Genomic DNA, 17,380 nt, shown 5'->3' with positions numbered 1-17,380 from the left:
AAATACTCAGATTCAAAAGATAGGGCAAGGAATTACACTCCAAAAGAAATGAGAAATGATCTAGCGTAGGCCAACATCCCCAAAAGGGAATGCCCTGAGAAAGGCTGGGACTCTGGCCACTGAAGCTACATCTACCACAGGATGTCCGTTTTCTAATAAAGCCAAATAAGAACCAACGGTGGCCCCATCATTCCATGGCCAAGCCCCCAGAAGTAGCAAAGCAATGCTCTGAATAATTCACAATAGTGAATGGCAGATAGAAATGCTCTGAGAGCTTACCTGCCTCACTTCTTGATTTCTTCCTCATTTCTTCTTGCAAAGTCAAATTATACACAAAAAGAATACCTCTTATTGATAAACATGTAAGCATCCATGGATACGTCTGTCAGACTCAATTACACTATTTAAGAAAGCAAGTTTACATTAAGACTGAGAGTCCATTTAATACGTTATTTCTGGTGCATTTTTTTTTCCTGCCAAGAATGAGAATAAGATAGAAGATGCAAAATAATAAAACTGGGAGACTGGAGTATAGAATGCAAGATAGATACAAATCTACACATAATCCTAATGCACCAAGAGATCTTGACAAAGAAGATTTCATTCCAACTTGCTGCTCGTTTTGATGCAAACGTAGGATGTACCGTGGCCCAGAAGCCTACAGCCTCAAGGGGGCCGAACACAGTCACCACGAGCTACTCTGTTAAGATTTCTATTTCAGAGTCAACATATGCCTTGGCAGCAATAATTGTTATGCTTAGTGCAGGTAAACCAAGGAAAAGGCCCTTTGGAAAAATACAAAATATTTACCTAGCAACTCCTAGTGAGCAACATGTGCGCTGCATATTGATGAGTGATAGCCTATGGTTGTGGAAAATTCACTACCAAAGAAAAACAAGCAGGGCATATTACAGTGAGTCTACAACATGCCTTTCCTGCTCAGTACAAGAGAAACCTACTGCCCGGAAGATAATGAGCCCGATGGCCTGACAGCAGTGATGTGGCAGGCTGCTGTTCTTCTTTTGCCCCCAAAATAAAAAGTAAAATAATAACACAGGTGAATATTCCAGTGAAACTCCCGTCGGATTCAAAACTCATCTTCAGAGCTGTCGGCTAAGAGCATGACTCGGTCTTGCATGCTGTTGAATTCTCTCTGCTGGAGAAAGAAAAACAGAAGAGTGTTAAACCCTTTCCACTGCAGAGCAAAACAGGCCCCTTTAAAAAAAAAAGGCACCCCAACACACACAGCCAAAGCCCAGCAGCTAATCCAAACCACTGGGCGTGTCAATACCATGCCTGCCTCATTAAGCCCCGTGTGCTTTATTAAGCAAATTGGAAAAGTGAGGCATGTTCTGAAGCAGATGAGGTTTTGCTGTTGTGGGCTCCATACCTTTCTTTTATGCCTTTTGAAGCCGTTTCTCCTTCGGCGATTCATAACCTTAATGCTGTAGAGCGCTCCCAAGATGAACAAGGCGCCGGCTATCCCGACCCCTACAGGAACCAGCATTCCAGACATGTAGCCAGCCTGCACGGAAAAGGAGACGCCCAGTAGGATGCTAAATAGACCGCGGCCCTGGGTTTCTCATTTTTGCTCGACGGCAGCAGGTTTTTAAACACCTGGAATCCTCCTATTTGCTTTGTCATAAAATAGCACCTAGCATGAAGGCACGTTTTAGGGAGAAGGCAAGAGAGAGAAAGGTATGACTATTTTTGGAAAGTTCGAGTATTTAGAAGAAGTACTGAAATAAATCACCCAGACCTCGTGGCACCTCCAGCCACTTGCTTATGCACATTTGTCAACATCAGGGTTTGGTGGCAGAAATATAATTTGTATTAAAGATGGGTGAAGTAAGCTTCTGAGAATGCCAAGACTATTAAAATGCTATAAGTCGGAAATATCAGCATGAGACAAGCTCCAAGGGGGCTGAGGGGAGGGCCTTGACATTGGTGGTCTGCTGTCTCACAATCTCAGCTGCATTACAGTAAGAAAGGGAAGAGGAAGGATGCTAGATGTTGGGGCATAGACAGAAAAGACAAGGAGGAGAGAGGGTATGCACATAACATGGGATTTATATGAAAGGAAAAATCTGCCCAGTGGACAAGACCAAAGTTGGGGCTTGGGAGGGAATTCTGGGCATCCCCAGAGAAGTGGCTGAGCAGGGTGCAAAGATCACTGTCAGCAACAGTAGCGCCTGCAAAAGAACCTGGAGGTATCTGGTGTGTCTCCAACGTCCCCAAGGTGTCACTATGGATACGTTGGTTCTAAGTGAGCAGCATGATGTCCACACATCCCTGGGCTTGGGTAAGTAGCTCCGGATCATCCCAAGCTCAGGTAAGGCCGTCATACTAAAGGTGCTCTCTGCATCTTGGCCAATATGACACCTCAGGGCCTAGAGCATTATGTACTTACCTGGAGCCCTTTCACAGAGGAATATGAGACTGGTTTGCCTTTGAAGAAGGCCCCTGCTAGAAGCCTACCCAGACAAAATACATAAAACATTAAAATTTTTAGACTTTAGATAGGCATTATTCAGGGGTGGGGGGGGAACCCATGAGTCAGTTTGTCCATTCATTTGACTATTTCTAAAATTTCTAATATAGCACAAACTATTTCTAGTACCTTTCAGAATGAGCCAAAATCAGAGAAGGACAGAGAATAATGTTTTCTAAAAAGTGCTGAAGTATGCAGACTGATGCTTTCCCAATGTTTCCAAAAGTAAATCAAAGGAATACACGAGCCCTTTATAAAACTACAGCTCCCTCTAGCACACAGCTCACTCACTGGTTCTGTTTTCCAGAGTCTTGTGTTAGAGCAGATTATGGACATTTTTCCATTAATTTGAGAACAATAGCATTGTTCATCAGCATATTAAGTGTTTTTCTCCAAGAAACAAAGCCCAGTCACTTTTCAACAAATTAATATGCTTTGCAGAAACCCAAACTTTTTCTAAAGTCCTTCCAGATCTACTTAAGGCTTATAAAACTGTAATTTCCCATATGGGAAAATACTGGACAAGAGCAAAGTTTTGGTACTCTCATAAGAGCTGTGAATATATTTCTTTAAACCATCACTCCCAGTACATGGAAACGAATGTACATATTGAAATGTGATCAGCTTTAAGCCCCGTAGATTAGACTCTAAAGAGGTATACATTCAAAGGATGATACTTGAGCTGTTGGAAGTTCAGCTTGATCAATCTCTGTGTGGGTCTCCTCGTGCTGTGTAACCTCACCCACACCCAATAGCATGACTATTCCAAAACGTGTCACTCTTTCTCATACTTCTTATTTACACATTTAGATCTCTAGTTCCTAGAGCTTTAAATCATGCAGATTTCACCAAAATTCAATTAATCTCTCTCTTTCTCTCCTCTCTTTTGTCCCCTCGTGTGTGTGTGTGTGTGTGTGTGTGTGTGTGATCTGCCTGTGCTTTGAAATTATAATTAAAAAATGGGATCCAAGTAATCTCTCCTCTTCCAATATATTTTAACCATTCCTCTTTCAACACTAATGGAGAATAGGCTCTTCTTTTAGAATTGGCCATGACTTGGAGCGCCTGGGTGGCTCAGTCAGTTAAGCATCTGCCTGCCGCTCAGGTCATGATCCCAGGGTCCTGGGATTAAGCCCTGCATCACATTTGCTCCCTGCTCAGTGGGGAGTCTCCTTGTTCCTCTGCCCCTCCCCCCTCTCATAAATAAATAAAATCTTAAAAAAAAAAGAATTTCCCATGACTTGTTTCCTACACAAATGAAAACAAATTAGACTCATGAACATATTTTCTAAGTTATAAACCCTGCCTAGTACCTCTTCTCTGTTCAGAATCATCAGACATACATGTACCTTCACAGATAACACGCTGAGAAGGACATAGCTGCACCTGGGTATATTCCAAGTGAGAATGTGTAACTTGAATCTCATCATGAGGAAACATCCAACAAACCTAAAATGAAGACTATTCTATTTTTTTAAAGGACTATATTCTTTTAAAAGTCAGCATCGGGAAAGACAAAAAATGGCTATAAAAATGTTCCAGAGTATAGGAAACTAGTCCATGACAACTAAATGTGTTACATGACCCTAGACTAGATCCTACACTGGAGAAGAAAAATGCTTTTAGAAAGATATTTTGAGTCTGTTGAAAAAACTGAAATATGGATACCAGATTTGATAAAAAGTACTGTATCGATGTAAAATGTACTCAAGCTGATAACTGCAGCATGTCTGCTAACGGAATATTCCCATTCATAGGAAATAAAGCATTTGGAGTAAAAGCACCATGGTATATGCAACTTTTCCTCAAATGGTTCAGAAAAAAAAAAAAAGGCAGAGATGGGCAGACAGACCAGCAAATGATAAACCAAATGGGGTAAAATGTTAAAAAAAAGTGCATCTGGGTAAAAGGTATTGGGGCATTCTTTGTACTTATTCTTGTATCTCTTTTTTGTAAACTTGAAAATAGTTCCAAATAAAAAGTTTTGCATTTTTAAAATCGATTGTAAGTCAAAATATGACTAGATATAGTTCTTTTTAGTTTATGTTTGTGTTGGGTTTTTGTTCGCTTTGTATCACATTCATGAGAAAGGTATTCTTCCTTCCTAGAATGATGTATTCATTCAGAAACATCTGTTTTCAAGAAAGGTATAAGAAAACCAAATGAGATGCTGTACTGTCTCGAGTCTGCTGAGTTAAGACAGTGCCCTTATATTGCTTTGTAACAGTGGCTCTCACACTTGAGCATCTATCAAAATTGCCTACAAGACTTGTTGAAACAGATTGCTGGGCCCCGTTCCCAGAGTTTCTGACTCAGTAGGTATAGCGTGGGGCCCAAGAATTGCATTTCTAGCAAGCTCCCAGGTGATGCTGACGCTGCTGGTCCAGACCACACTTGAGAATCAGTGCTATGCAATATAGTCTGGATCATCCATTTTCTAGGTTATTTCCTAAAGCCAGAAGAAACAGAATGATCTTGGTGACATAACAACAGGGTTGGTCTTTACTAAACAACTAAAGCTGCTATGCCTCTTCAATTTTGAGAAACATTTTAGATCTTGAAAAGACATATCAGTAGGTAGCCAAGTTAGGATTTGCCTAACAAGCATCACTAACTTGGACATTAAGCCAGAAAGAAGAGTAATGATGGAATGGGTATAGGGACTGTCCCTCTGTGGCCATTCACCTCTTCTTTCAGAGCAAGAGAACCTCCCATTTCAGCTGGGTGCACAGTAACGATCACTGCTCCCTGCCTTCTCTGCAGCTGGCTGCGACCATGTGATAAATCTCACTCAGAAGAGAATACATTAGTGGCAGGTTCAGCTTCCCGACATGCTCTTCAACAGGAGAGCACAGCCTTTATCCCCCACATTTTGAGAATAAGAGTGCCTTTATCTTCCCTTTTAAGAGGGAAGAGGTGTCTTCACCTTCCCTTATCCTCCTTCCCCTGGCTAGAACATGGACCTAGTTAAGCTGGAACTGCCATCCAGGACCTTGAGGTGACCTTGGGAATGAAGGTCACAAATGGTGGAACATCAAATACAAGGAGCCTGAGCCCCTGTCAGAGTGTTGCTCCCCATTAACCCTTGACTGCTACCTCCAGATTCATAAATGAGAGAAAAACTTCTATCTTGGTTAAGCCATTGTCATTGGGGTTCTCTGTCATTCATAGCTGATCTTAATCCTAGCTAATATAGAAAGACTAAACAACAGTAAAAGTAATAATTCAGAACTTTTTTAAGTTTTTTAAGATTTTATTTATTTGAGAGAAAGAGCATGCGTGCACAAGCAGGGGGAGGGGCAGAGGCAGAGGGAGAAACAGACTCCCCACTGAGCAGGGAGCCCGATGTGGGACTCGATCCCAGGACCCTGGGATCATGATCTGAGCCAAAGGCAGATGCTTAACCAACTGAGCCACCCAGGTACCCCCAGAACTTTTTAGAATATTTTTCTTTCTAGAGCCAAACTAACTAACAGAAATACCAATATCAGGTACAATTGAATAATGCTAAACTGAGATGTCGTGGTTGGCCAAAGAGCCAGTTAAATAAATATTTAGTTTCCAGTTCTAAGGGATTCTGTGACTTTCATCAAAGAGGCAATAGTTTCGCTCTCAAATAGTTTCTGAAGATAATGATTAACAAGACTTTTATAGATGAGAGCCAACTAGCTAGCTAGCTAGATACATGAAGGGGGGAAACGAGAGAGGAAGATACATATATGTACACACGTATGTGTGTGTGCACATATGAAGGCATGTCACAGGTAAGTGTAGAATATTTTACACAACAGGGGAACTGGGGATATGGGAAAGATTATAGTGAGTCTCTCCAAGAAAGTCAAAATATGAAGAAATAAGGCATCAAATAAGCCAAACACAGAATCTCAACTATTTTTCTTCTATTTTTTTTAATTAAGACATACTGAAAAAATACTCCAGAAGAAAATAGAGAGAAAGCTGGAAAAACTCAAAATAATCCAGAAAACTAAGGTCACACATAAAATTATTTCTCTTGGTGAAAATGGTGCCAGGCCTTTGAGACAAGATAAGAAGGGTCTACAGAAATAGAAAATACAGACTTTCTATAAAGCTGCACAGATTTTTTTTTTAATTGTGGCAAAGCTATCTATAGATACAGGTAAGAAATTTTGCGATATCCAACTTCAAAACTGGTGACATGTAAACATTTATTCTCTTAAGGGTTTTCTGGTACACAATTTTACTCAGAGGATATTTTCTATAGAAACAATGATATATGGGTTCCTAAATTATTCTACCAAAGCCTATTTCCTTTTCATTGCATCCTATTTTCTTCTGAAAAATAACAAGAAGCACTACTAATATAAGTGTGTTCAGTTCTTAACTTTTGAGCTTTATTTCCCCCAAATCCTGCTCAGTCCATCCGATCATACCTCCCTTAGACAACTGGACCTGTTACAGATACCAAAATGGCCTCCACTAACCTCAACATGCTTAAAATTTTTCAACATCACTTTTAATAAGTATGACCACAAAACAGTCTCATTCTCAAAAACTGTGTATGCTAAATTTTACTGAGAAGCACAAAGATAGTAATGAGAATTAATATAATCTTACAATTTTCATTGTAATTTATTCTTTAACAGTAAGCTGCAGCAAAATAAATATTAATCATCCAAATATGGGGAGAACTGACTCCAAATAATAAAAAAGATATGGAATACCATCAACAGAAGTATATATTGGGACTGGTGATTTAAAGGTAACTCAATATGTGGCAATTGAAAAGATTTCCATTCACTAAACCCCCAGTTAAATCTGAGCTGGGTTATAGTAATGAGATCTGACACAGGCTACAGCAAGGAATTCAGAATTCCATCAATATTTTTATAAGTAATTCCAGTTTAAAATTCTAAGGTAACCAAAAAATGTAAACTTGGAGAGTGTTGAAAATCAAAAGAAAATGAAAAATAGGAACCTGGAAGGGAGTTAATATTGTCAATCACAGACATAGATGGCAGAATTAACGCAAGAGAGAAATATTTGTCTATCGTTGGCCATTCCAGGCAAGGCAGTCCTTTGTCACCCAGTATGTAGAAGTACTATGAGAGACTACATAAAAGTTGATCTAAGGAGAGTGCTCAGGCATCCAGGTATTTTTACTCCAAACCATCCCCACTATGGTTTAAGGATGCTCTTTCCATCCCAAACTTTTATTCTTAACTCAAGTCCATCAATTGCCTTTGGGTCAGAAGAATCAATGTTTTCCAAAATCCAAGGTATTTCTTCCTCATACAGGAGGATCAGGCTTACAAGAACCTGGCATTGGGTTTTTGGCACTGGGACAAGAAATAGCCAAATAAATTGGGATTACATTGCTGATCCCTAGAAGAAACTCCACCTTGAAATGTCAAGGATATTTTCCAGCTGAGCATAGCAGATAATGCCTTCATAAGAAGGAATGGTGCTCCAAAGAACAAGGTTCCCTTGTGTTATACAAGAAGGAACTTAAAGGGAAGGTCTTCCTTCTTATTGGGCACCTGGAAGTGGCTTTGCATCTTTGCACAGATGACCAGAATCAGAATGATGAATTAAGGCTCCATTATTCTGAAGATCTTTTTATTTGACAAAGCCATGCCCTTTAAGATAAATCCAAAGCAAGAAAATACTTCTCTTACCTTGTCTTTTAGTTTTTCCATCCAGCTTCTCACTAGGGAAAGTAAGAGAATAAAATGTAAATATCCATCTTCTTACTTATATTTCATTGAGTTAAATTAATTCGATAAGTTACATTTCATGATATTAAGTTAATTTGATACACTGGTTTTATTGTATGAAATGCAGTGAAAGGGTCAACAGTATTAACAGCAATAGTGACAGTATTAGTCTTGTTTTTATTCTCATTTGTTTAAAAATGCAACAGAAAGCACAAACATATCCCTCATATCATCATTAGGTGAACAGAGAATATTTTTTATTTGTTAAACATATTTGTATTACTATTTAATGCTTTGGGGGAGGTCTGGGTAAGGAGATAGGAAATCACCTTTAAAGTATCAGGTTCATTCCCAACCCATGTACCACCAAATAAATAAATAAACTAATCAATTAATTTATTAATTAATTATCAAGTTCATTTCTTATCTGACATTTTCTCCTTAACGTTACTCATCTTTCTCAGTTTTTAAGCTCAGTGGGTATTCTGCACTTGAATCAATATCCCAGCAAAGTAAGGTAGGAAGGGGCAATGGGCACTGGCTCCAAAGAGAAGCATTTGCATCCACAGTTGAAGAAAAAATTTTGACCAAAGGCAAAAAGAGGAAGTATTTCTGCAATACATATAGCTTATAAACTGTACCATTCCATCACAATACAATCACTATAAAAAAATAAAGGTAATAATCAAGTAACAGTTTAAAAAGCCACTGAAAAGGACTACATCAACCATGAAATGTTAAGTAGACAATTATTACAACCATTTGGAAGTACATATGCTGAGAACATAACAAGTATCATTCAAAATGAACATGTTAGAATGGCCATGGGTTTCTTTTCTTTTCTTCTTTTTTTTTAATTTAAATTTTATTTAGTTAACATATAAGGCAATATTGGTTTCAGGAGTAGAATTCAGTGATTCATCACTTACATACATCACCCTGGGCTCATCACAAGTGCCCTCTTTAATACCCATCAGCCATCTAGCCCATCCGCCACCCACCTCCCTCCATCAACCCTCAGTTTGTTCTGTATCATTAAGAGTCTCTTATGGTTTGGGGCACCTGGGTGGCTCAGTCAGTTAAGTGTCCAGCTCTTGATTTTGGCTCAGGCCATGGTCTCAGGGTCATGAGATCAAGCCCTGAGTTGGCTCCACACTGAGCATGAAGTCTGCTTAAGATTCTCTCTCCCTCTGCCTCTCCCACTCTCTCTCACTCTAAAAAAAAAAAAAGAGAGAGAGAGAGAGTCTAATGATTTGTATGGCCATATTAAGGATAGTTTGAAGTTAGTAATGGGGTTCTTCAACCTTAATTGCCTTTTAAAGTTATAATAATGATTTAGCTTTGAATAAAAATTCTATTTTGGAAAGCATGGAAAAGGAAAAAAGAAGACAAATATTATCAAAGAAATTAGTAAGCCAACAAAAACCATTCAAGATTTCCTTAAATTTCCTTTCCTGTCCAAGAGCTTCAACAGATAGAAAGAAAGGACACAGAGTGGCAGACCTAGAAACACCTCCCAAAAAGTGTAGACAAGGGATTGGCAAACTTGTAAAGAGCCAAATAGTAAACATTTTAAGCTTTGCAGGCCATACAATCTCTGTCACAACTACTCAACTCTGCTGTTGCAGTGTGAAAGCACTCACACTACATAAATTAATGGATTTGGCTATATTCCAATAAATGTTACTTATGGACATTGACCTTTGAATTTCATGTAATTTTCATAGGTCACAAATATCTTTCTTTTGATTTTTTTCAACCATATTAAAATGTAAAAGACATTCTTTGTTCATGGGCCATACAAAAATGGGTAGCAGGCCAGACAGGTGGGTCCATGGGTCACAGTGGGCTGACCCCCGACACAGACAGTTGGGTCTCCATTTACAGTCTGACTCTAGTAATTACATATTGACAGGAGTGATGCCAGCCCACAGGTGTACATGGCCTGACCCCTGACAGAGCAGGTTCGAATCTACTGCATCACTTGATCCCCAAACCAAAAACAAACATAAGAGTGAGGGAAGATTATGCTCCAGGAAAAGGTGGGGAAACTGAGACTCAGAGAAGCTAAGAGACTTGCCCATGGTTAACCAGGGAGTAAAGAGTCACTGGAATTCCAACCACTATCTGATTTAACAACCTACAGGAATAATACTTCTTAACTACCCATTTCTTTTGGTGATACCCCCACTCTCCTGCTCTCTCAGGTTGAAAATGTGGAGCTATCCTCCTTGGGCTCTTCTATCTCCTTCAGTCAGTGGCTTCAATCTCTTATGTCAAGATCTTGGCAAGACCTCTCAGCTTTGTCCTTCCTTCATCACTCCTTCTGTCTCCACTGGGATTCAGGCAAAGATAGTGGTGTACAACCAAGATATGACCAGTCATGGGAAGGTCAAAAGAAGAAAGCGCAGGAACCTTAGAAATGAGCCTAGGGGTTAGTGCCTCCATGGAGAAGTGAAGCTCTGGAGAAATTATTGAACCTCTGGGACCCTCAGTTTCCTTATATGTAAAATGACTGTGGTAACACCTGTCTTGCAAGATGTTGTGAAGACTGAAAATAACATGGGCCATGTGCTTAGGACAGTACTTGGTGTAGAGAAATATTAAAACAAAAACAAGAAACCTGGAACAGAAGGAGACAAAGACAAGAGAGTCATAAATATTTTAACATGTCTCAACTAAGCCCAAGACATAAACTGAAATTCAATCAAGAGAATGCTTCCAATTCATTGATTCATTCAACAAATACTTATTATGTACATTGTGTTGGCCAGGCACTGTGCTCCACACTGGGGTCAGCAGAAGGTATGGGGCCTGGGGGGCAGAGAAAGATGGCAGAGGAGTAGGAGACCTGGATTTTGTCTGGTCTCAGGAATTCAGCTGGATAGGGCTCAAACCATTCTGAACACCTATGAACTCAACAGGAGATCGAAGAAAAGAATAGCAACAACTCTCTGAACAGAAAAGCAACCACTTTCTGGAAGGTAGGACGTGTGGAGAAGTGAATCCGAGGCGATATTCGGGAGGATAGTCGGCGGGGGAGGGGGCCTCCATTGGCCGCTTCTGGCAAGTGATAGAGCCCCGGAGCACAAAATCGGAACTTTTAGAAGTCAGCTCCACTGAGGGACGTCACTCCAGTGGCTAAGTGGGGGGTGGAACCCTCGTGGGACAGTGTGGTCTCAGGACCCTCGGGGTCACAGGAAGACCGGGGGTGCCTGAGTGTGGCAGAGCTACCAGGTATCAGAGCGGAGAAGCCGGCTGCAGAGACGGAGCCGAGGAGTGGGCTCTCAGCTCAGGGTTGCCATAAACCATGATCCGTGGCATAGTCGGGCCACTGCTCCTCCAGCAGGGACCCAAAAAGCAGCAGATCTGAGGAGACTCCCCTTCCTCCCCCGGGGAGGAGCAGCGCGGGAGCGCACTGCAGGGATCTCCTGGGTTTGGAGACTCCACAGGGGGTCGGGTGCCAGAGATAGAAATGCTCAGTCACGGGCCAGGTGAGCATGAGTGCGGCCAGAGACCGGGGAGACGGGAGTGACTGACTGCATTTCTCTGGGGGCACACTGAGGAGTGGGGACCCAAGTTCTTGGCTCCTCCAGGGCCGAGATTGGGAGGTCACCATTTCACTCTCTTCCTCCAAAGCTGTGCGGAAAGCTTGCAGGGAAAAAAAGCTCCTGAGAGCAAACCCGAGCAGATGACTTAGCCCTGATCGGCAAGGGCAGGGCAATTCCGCCTCTGGCAAAGACCTCTGGGAACCACGGCAACAGGCCCCTCCCCCAGAAGATCAGAAAGAACAGCCAGCCAAGACCAAGTTTACCGATCAATGAGAACGGCAGAACTCCAGAGCTAGGGGAATACTGCACATAGAATCCCTGGCTTTTTTACCATGATTCTTTAGTCTTTCAAAGTTAATTTTTTTAACTGTCTTTTTTTTTTAATTTTTCTTTTTCCCTTTTTCAACCATCTTATCAATCCCTTTTTAAAAAACATTTTTGTTTTTCATTTTTAGAGTCATATTCTAACCCTTCATAGTAGTTACCCTCATTTTTGGAATATATATATAAGTTGTTCTCTTTTTAAAACTGTGAGATACAGTTTCTTCTAAAGATCAAAATATACCCTAAATCTCTAGTGTATGGCTTTGTTCTAGTCTCCTGCCTGATCACATTCTCTCCTTTTTTTTTTCTTTTCTTTTTAAACGTTTCTTTTTTCAAACAACTTATCAATTCCTTTTATAAAATTTTTTATAATTTTAATCTTTACAGTCATATTCCATCCCTTCATCATATCAACCCTTATTTTTGTACATATATAAGTTTTCCTTTCTTTTAAAATTTTAGGAGGCACTTTCTTCTAACAGACCAAAATACACCCAAAATCTAGTGTGTGGCACTGATCTATGCACCAGCCTGATGATATTTGATCATATTCTGGTTTTTTGTTTTGTTTTGTTTTGTTCTGTTTCTGTTTGATTTTATCTTTTTCTTTTTCTTTTATTTTCTTTTTCTTTTTTCTTTCTTTCCCTTTCTTTTCCCCCGGTTTCAGGTCTTTTCTGATTTGTTTAAAGTATATTTTCTGGGGATGTTGTTACCCTGTTAGCATTTTGTTCTCTCATTCATGTATTCTCCTCTGAACAAAATGACAAGACGGAAAAAATCACCTCAACAAAAGGAACAAGAGGTAGTACCGACTGCCAGGGACCTACTCAATACAGACATTAGTACGATGTCGGACCTAGAGTTCAGAATCATGAGTTTAAAGATACTAGCTGGGCTTGAAAAAAGCATGGAAGTTATTAGAGAAACCCTTTCTGGAGAAATAAAAGAACTAAAATCTAACCAAGTTGAAATAAAAAAGGCTATTAATGAGGTGCAATCAAAAATGGGGGTACTAACTGCTAGGATAAATGAGGCAGAAGAGAGAATCAGTGATATAAAAGACCAAATGATGGAAAATAAAGAAGCTGAGAAAAAGAGAGATAAATAACTACTGGATCACGAGGGCAGAATTTGAGAGAGAAGCGATACCATAAGACAAAACAACATTAGAATAATTGGGATCCCAGAAGAAGAAGAAAGAGAGAGAGGGGCAGAAGGTATATTGGAGCAAATTATAGCAGAGAACTTACCTAATTTGGGGAAGGAAACAGGCATCAAAACCCAGGAGGCAAAGAGAACCCCTCTCAAAATCAATAAAAATAGGTCAACACCCTGACATTTAATAGTAAAACTTACGAGTCTCAGAGACAAAGAGAAAATCCTGAAAGCAGCTCGGTAGACGAGATATGTAACCTACAATGGTAGAAACATTAGATTGGCAACAGACCTATCCACAGAGACCTGGCAGGCCAGAAAGGATGGGCATGATATATTCAGAGCTAAAAAAGAAAAATATGCAGCCAAGAGTACTGTATCCAGCTAGGCTGTCATTGAAAATAGAAGGAGAGATTAAAAGCTTCCAGGACAAAAAAAACTAAAGGAATTTGCAAACATGAAACCAGCCCTACAAGAAATATTGAAAGGGGTCCTCTAAGCAAAGAGAGAGCCTAAAAGCAGCACAGACCAGAAAGGAACACAGACAATAGACAGTAACAGTCACCTTACAGGCAATACAATGGCACTAAATTCTATCTTTCAATAGTTACTCTGAATGTAAATGGGCTAAATGCCCCAATCAAAAGACACAGGCTACCAGATTGGATTAAAAAACAAGACCCATCGATATGCTGTCTGCAAGAGACTCATTTTAGACCCAAAGACACCCCCACATTGAAAGTGAGGGGGTGGAAAATCATTTACCATGCTAATGGACACCAAAAGGAAGCTGGGGTGGCAAACCTTATATCAGACAAATTAGATTTTAAACCAAAGAGTGTAATAAGAGATGAGGAAAGACACTATATCCTACTTAAAGGGTCTATCCAACAAGAAGATCTAACAATTGTAAATATCTATGCCCCAACATGGGAGCAGCCAATTATATAAGGCAGTTAGTAGCAAAAGCAAAGAAACACATCAACAACAATACAATAATAGTGGGGGACTTTAACACCCCCCTCACAGAAATGGACAGATCATCTAAGCAAAAGGTCAACAAGGAAATAAAGACTTTAAATGACACACTGGACCAAATGGACTTCACAGACATATTCAGAACATTCCATCCCAAAGCAACGGAATACACATTCTTCCCTACCGCCCATGGAACATTCTCCAGAATAGATCACATCCTAGGTCACAAATCATGTCTCAACTGGTACCAGAAGATTGGGATTATTCCCTGCATATTTTCAGACCACAGTGCTTTGAAACTAGAACTCAATCACAAAAGGAAAGTCGAAAAGAACTCAAATTCATGGAGGCTAAAGAGCATCCTACTAAAGAATGAATGGGTCAACCAGGAAATTAAAGAAGAATTTAAAAAATTCATGGAAACCAATGAAAATGAAAACACAACCGTTCAAAATCTTTGGGATGCAGCAAAGGCAGTCCTAAGAGGAAAGTATATAGCAATACAAGCCTTTCTCAAGAAACAAGAAAGGTCTCAAATACACAACCTAACCCTACACCTAAAGGAGCTAGAGAAAAAACAGCAAATATAGCCTAAACCCAGCAGGAGAAGAGAAATAATAAAGATCAGAGCAGAAATCAATGAAATAGAAACCAAAACAACAGTAGAACAGATCAACAAAACTAGGAACTGGTTCTTTGAAAGAATTAACAAGATTGATAAACCCCTGGCCAGACTTATCAAAAAGAAAAGAGAAATGACCCAAATCAACAAAATCATGAATGAAAGAGGAGAGATCACAACCAACACCAAAGAAATACAAACAATTATAAGAACATATTATGAGCAACTCTGTGCCAGCAAATTAGATAACCTGGAAGAAATGGATGCATTCCTAGAGATGTATCAACTACCAAAACTGAACCAGGAAGAAGTAGAAAACCTGAACAGACCTATAACCACTAAGGAAATGGAAGCAGTCATCACAAATCTCCCAACAAACAAAAACCCAGGGCCAGATGGCTTCCCAGGGGAATTCTACCAAACATTTCAAGAAGAATTAATACCTATTCTCCTGAAACTGTTCCAAAAAATAGAAATGGAAGGAAAACTTCCAAACTCGTTTTATGAGGCCACAATTACCTTGATCCCAAAACCATACAAAGACCCCATCAAAAAGGAGAATTACAGACCAATATCCTTGATGAACATGGATGCAAAAATTCTCACCAAAATACTAGCCAACAGGATACAACAGTACATTAAAAGGATTATTCACCACGACCAAGTGGGATTTATCCCTGGACTGCAAGGTCGGTTCAACATCCGCAAATCAATCAACATGATACAATACATTAACAAAAGAAAGAACAAGAATCATATGAGCCTCTCAATAGATGCAGAAAAAGCATTTGACAAAGTATAGCATCCTTTCTTGATCAAAACTCTTCAGAGTATAGGGATAGAGGGTACATACCTCAATATCATAAAAGCCATCTATGAAAAACCCACAGCAAATATCATTCTCAATGGGGAAAAACTGAGAGCTTTCCCCCTAAGGTCAGGAACACGGCAGGGATGTCCACTCTCACCACTGCTATTCAACATAGTATTAGAAGTCCTAGCCACAGCAATCAGACAACAAAAAGAAATAAAAGGCATCTAAATCGGCAAAGAAGAAGTCAAACTCTCACTGTTTGCAGATGATATGATACTTTATGTGGAAAACCCAAAAGACTCCACCCCAAAACTGCTAGAACTCATACAGGAATTCAGTAAAGTGGCAGGATATAAAATCAATGCACAGAAATCAGTGGCATTCCTATACACCAACAATAAGACAGAAGAAAGAGAAATTAAGGAGTCGATCCCATTTACGATTGCACCCAAAACCATAAGACACCTAGGAATAAATCTAACCAAACAGGCAAAGGATTAGTACTCAGAAAACTATAAAATACTCATGAAAGAAATTGAAGAAGACACAAAGAAATGGAAAAACGTTCCATGCTCATGGATTGGAAGAACAAATATTGTGAAGATGTCAATGCTACCTAGAGCAATCTACACATTCAATGCAATCCCCATCAAAATACCATTCACTTTTTTCAAAGAAATGGAACAAATAATCCTAAAATTTGTATGGAACCAGAAAAGACCCCGGATAGTCAGAGGAATGTTGAAAAAGAAAAGCAAAGCTGGCGGCATCACAATTCCGGACTTCCAGCTCTATTACAAAGCTGTCATCATCAAGACAGTATGGTACTGGCCCAAAAACAGACACATAGATCAATGGAACAGAATAGAGAGCCCAGAAATGGACCTTCAACTCTATGGTCAACTAATCTTTGACAAAGCAGGAAAGAATGTCCAATGGAAAAAAGACAGTCTCTTCAACAAATGGTGTTGGGAAAATTGTGTACAGCCACATGCAGAAGAATGAAACTGGACCATTTCCTTACACCACACACAAAAATAGACTCAAAATGGTTGAAAGATCTAAATGTGAGACAGGATTCCATCAAAATCCTAAAGGAGAACACAGGCAGCAACTTCTTCAACCTCAGCCACAGCAACTTCTTCCTAGAAACATCGCCAAAGGCAAGCGAAGCAAGGGCAAAAATGAACTATTGGGACTTCATCAAGATAAAAAGCTTCTGCACAGCAAAAGAAACAGTCAACAAAACCAAAGACAACTGATAGAATGGGAGAAGATATTTGCAAATGACATATCAGATAAAGGGCTAGTATCTAAAATCTATAAAGAACTTATCAAACTCAACACCCAAAGAACAAATAATCCAATCAAGAAATGGGCAGAAGACATGAACAGACATTTTTCCAAAGAAGACATCCACATGGCCAACAGACACATGAAAATCAGTGCTCAACATCGCTCGGCATCAGGGAAATCCAAATCAAAACCTCAATGAGATACCACCTCACACCAGTCAGAATGGCTAAAATTAACAAGTCAGGAAACGACACATGTTGGCGGGGATGTGGAGAAAGGGGAACTCTCCTACACTGTTGGTGGGAATGCAAGCTGGTGCAACCACTCTGGAAAACAGTATGGAGGTTCCTCAAAAAGTTGAAAATAGAGCTACCAATACGATCCAGCAATTGCACTACTGGGTATATACCCCAAAGATACAAATGTAGGGACCCGAAGGGGTACGTGCACCCC

General features: G+C 39.9%; 1 protein-coding gene across 3 annotated transcripts in view; it reads right to left on the bottom strand.

Moving 5' to 3' along the window:
* Window positions 1-1,087: 1,087 nt before the first annotated feature.
* The window catches only part of ARMH4 (armadillo like helical domain containing 4), a 122,312-nt gene continuing 106,019 nt past the window's right edge, over window positions 1,088-17,380 (bottom strand). For all 3 annotated transcript variants that reach the window (XM_088025038.1, XM_028100466.2, XM_088025039.1), the window contains 3 exons: window positions 8,149-8,180; window positions 1,391-1,525; window positions 1,088-1,156 (listed from right to left, as the gene is read on the bottom strand). In XM_088025038.1, coding sequence (XP_087881164.1) covers window positions 1,088-1,156; window positions 1,391-1,525; window positions 8,149-8,180 — 236 coding nt within the window. The remainder of the gene's footprint in view (window positions 1,157-1,390; window positions 1,526-8,148; window positions 8,181-17,380) is intronic.

The sequence above is a fragment of the Eumetopias jubatus genome, unplaced genomic scaffold (genome assembly GCF_037043125.1).
Source record: "Eumetopias jubatus isolate StellerSeaLion01/CBP00866 unplaced genomic scaffold, mEumJub1_p1.0 scaffold_7, whole genome shotgun sequence".
Classification (NCBI taxonomy): Eukaryota; Metazoa; Chordata; class Mammalia; order Carnivora; family Otariidae; genus Eumetopias; species Eumetopias jubatus.
This window is presented reverse-complemented; position numbering and strand designations above follow the sequence as displayed.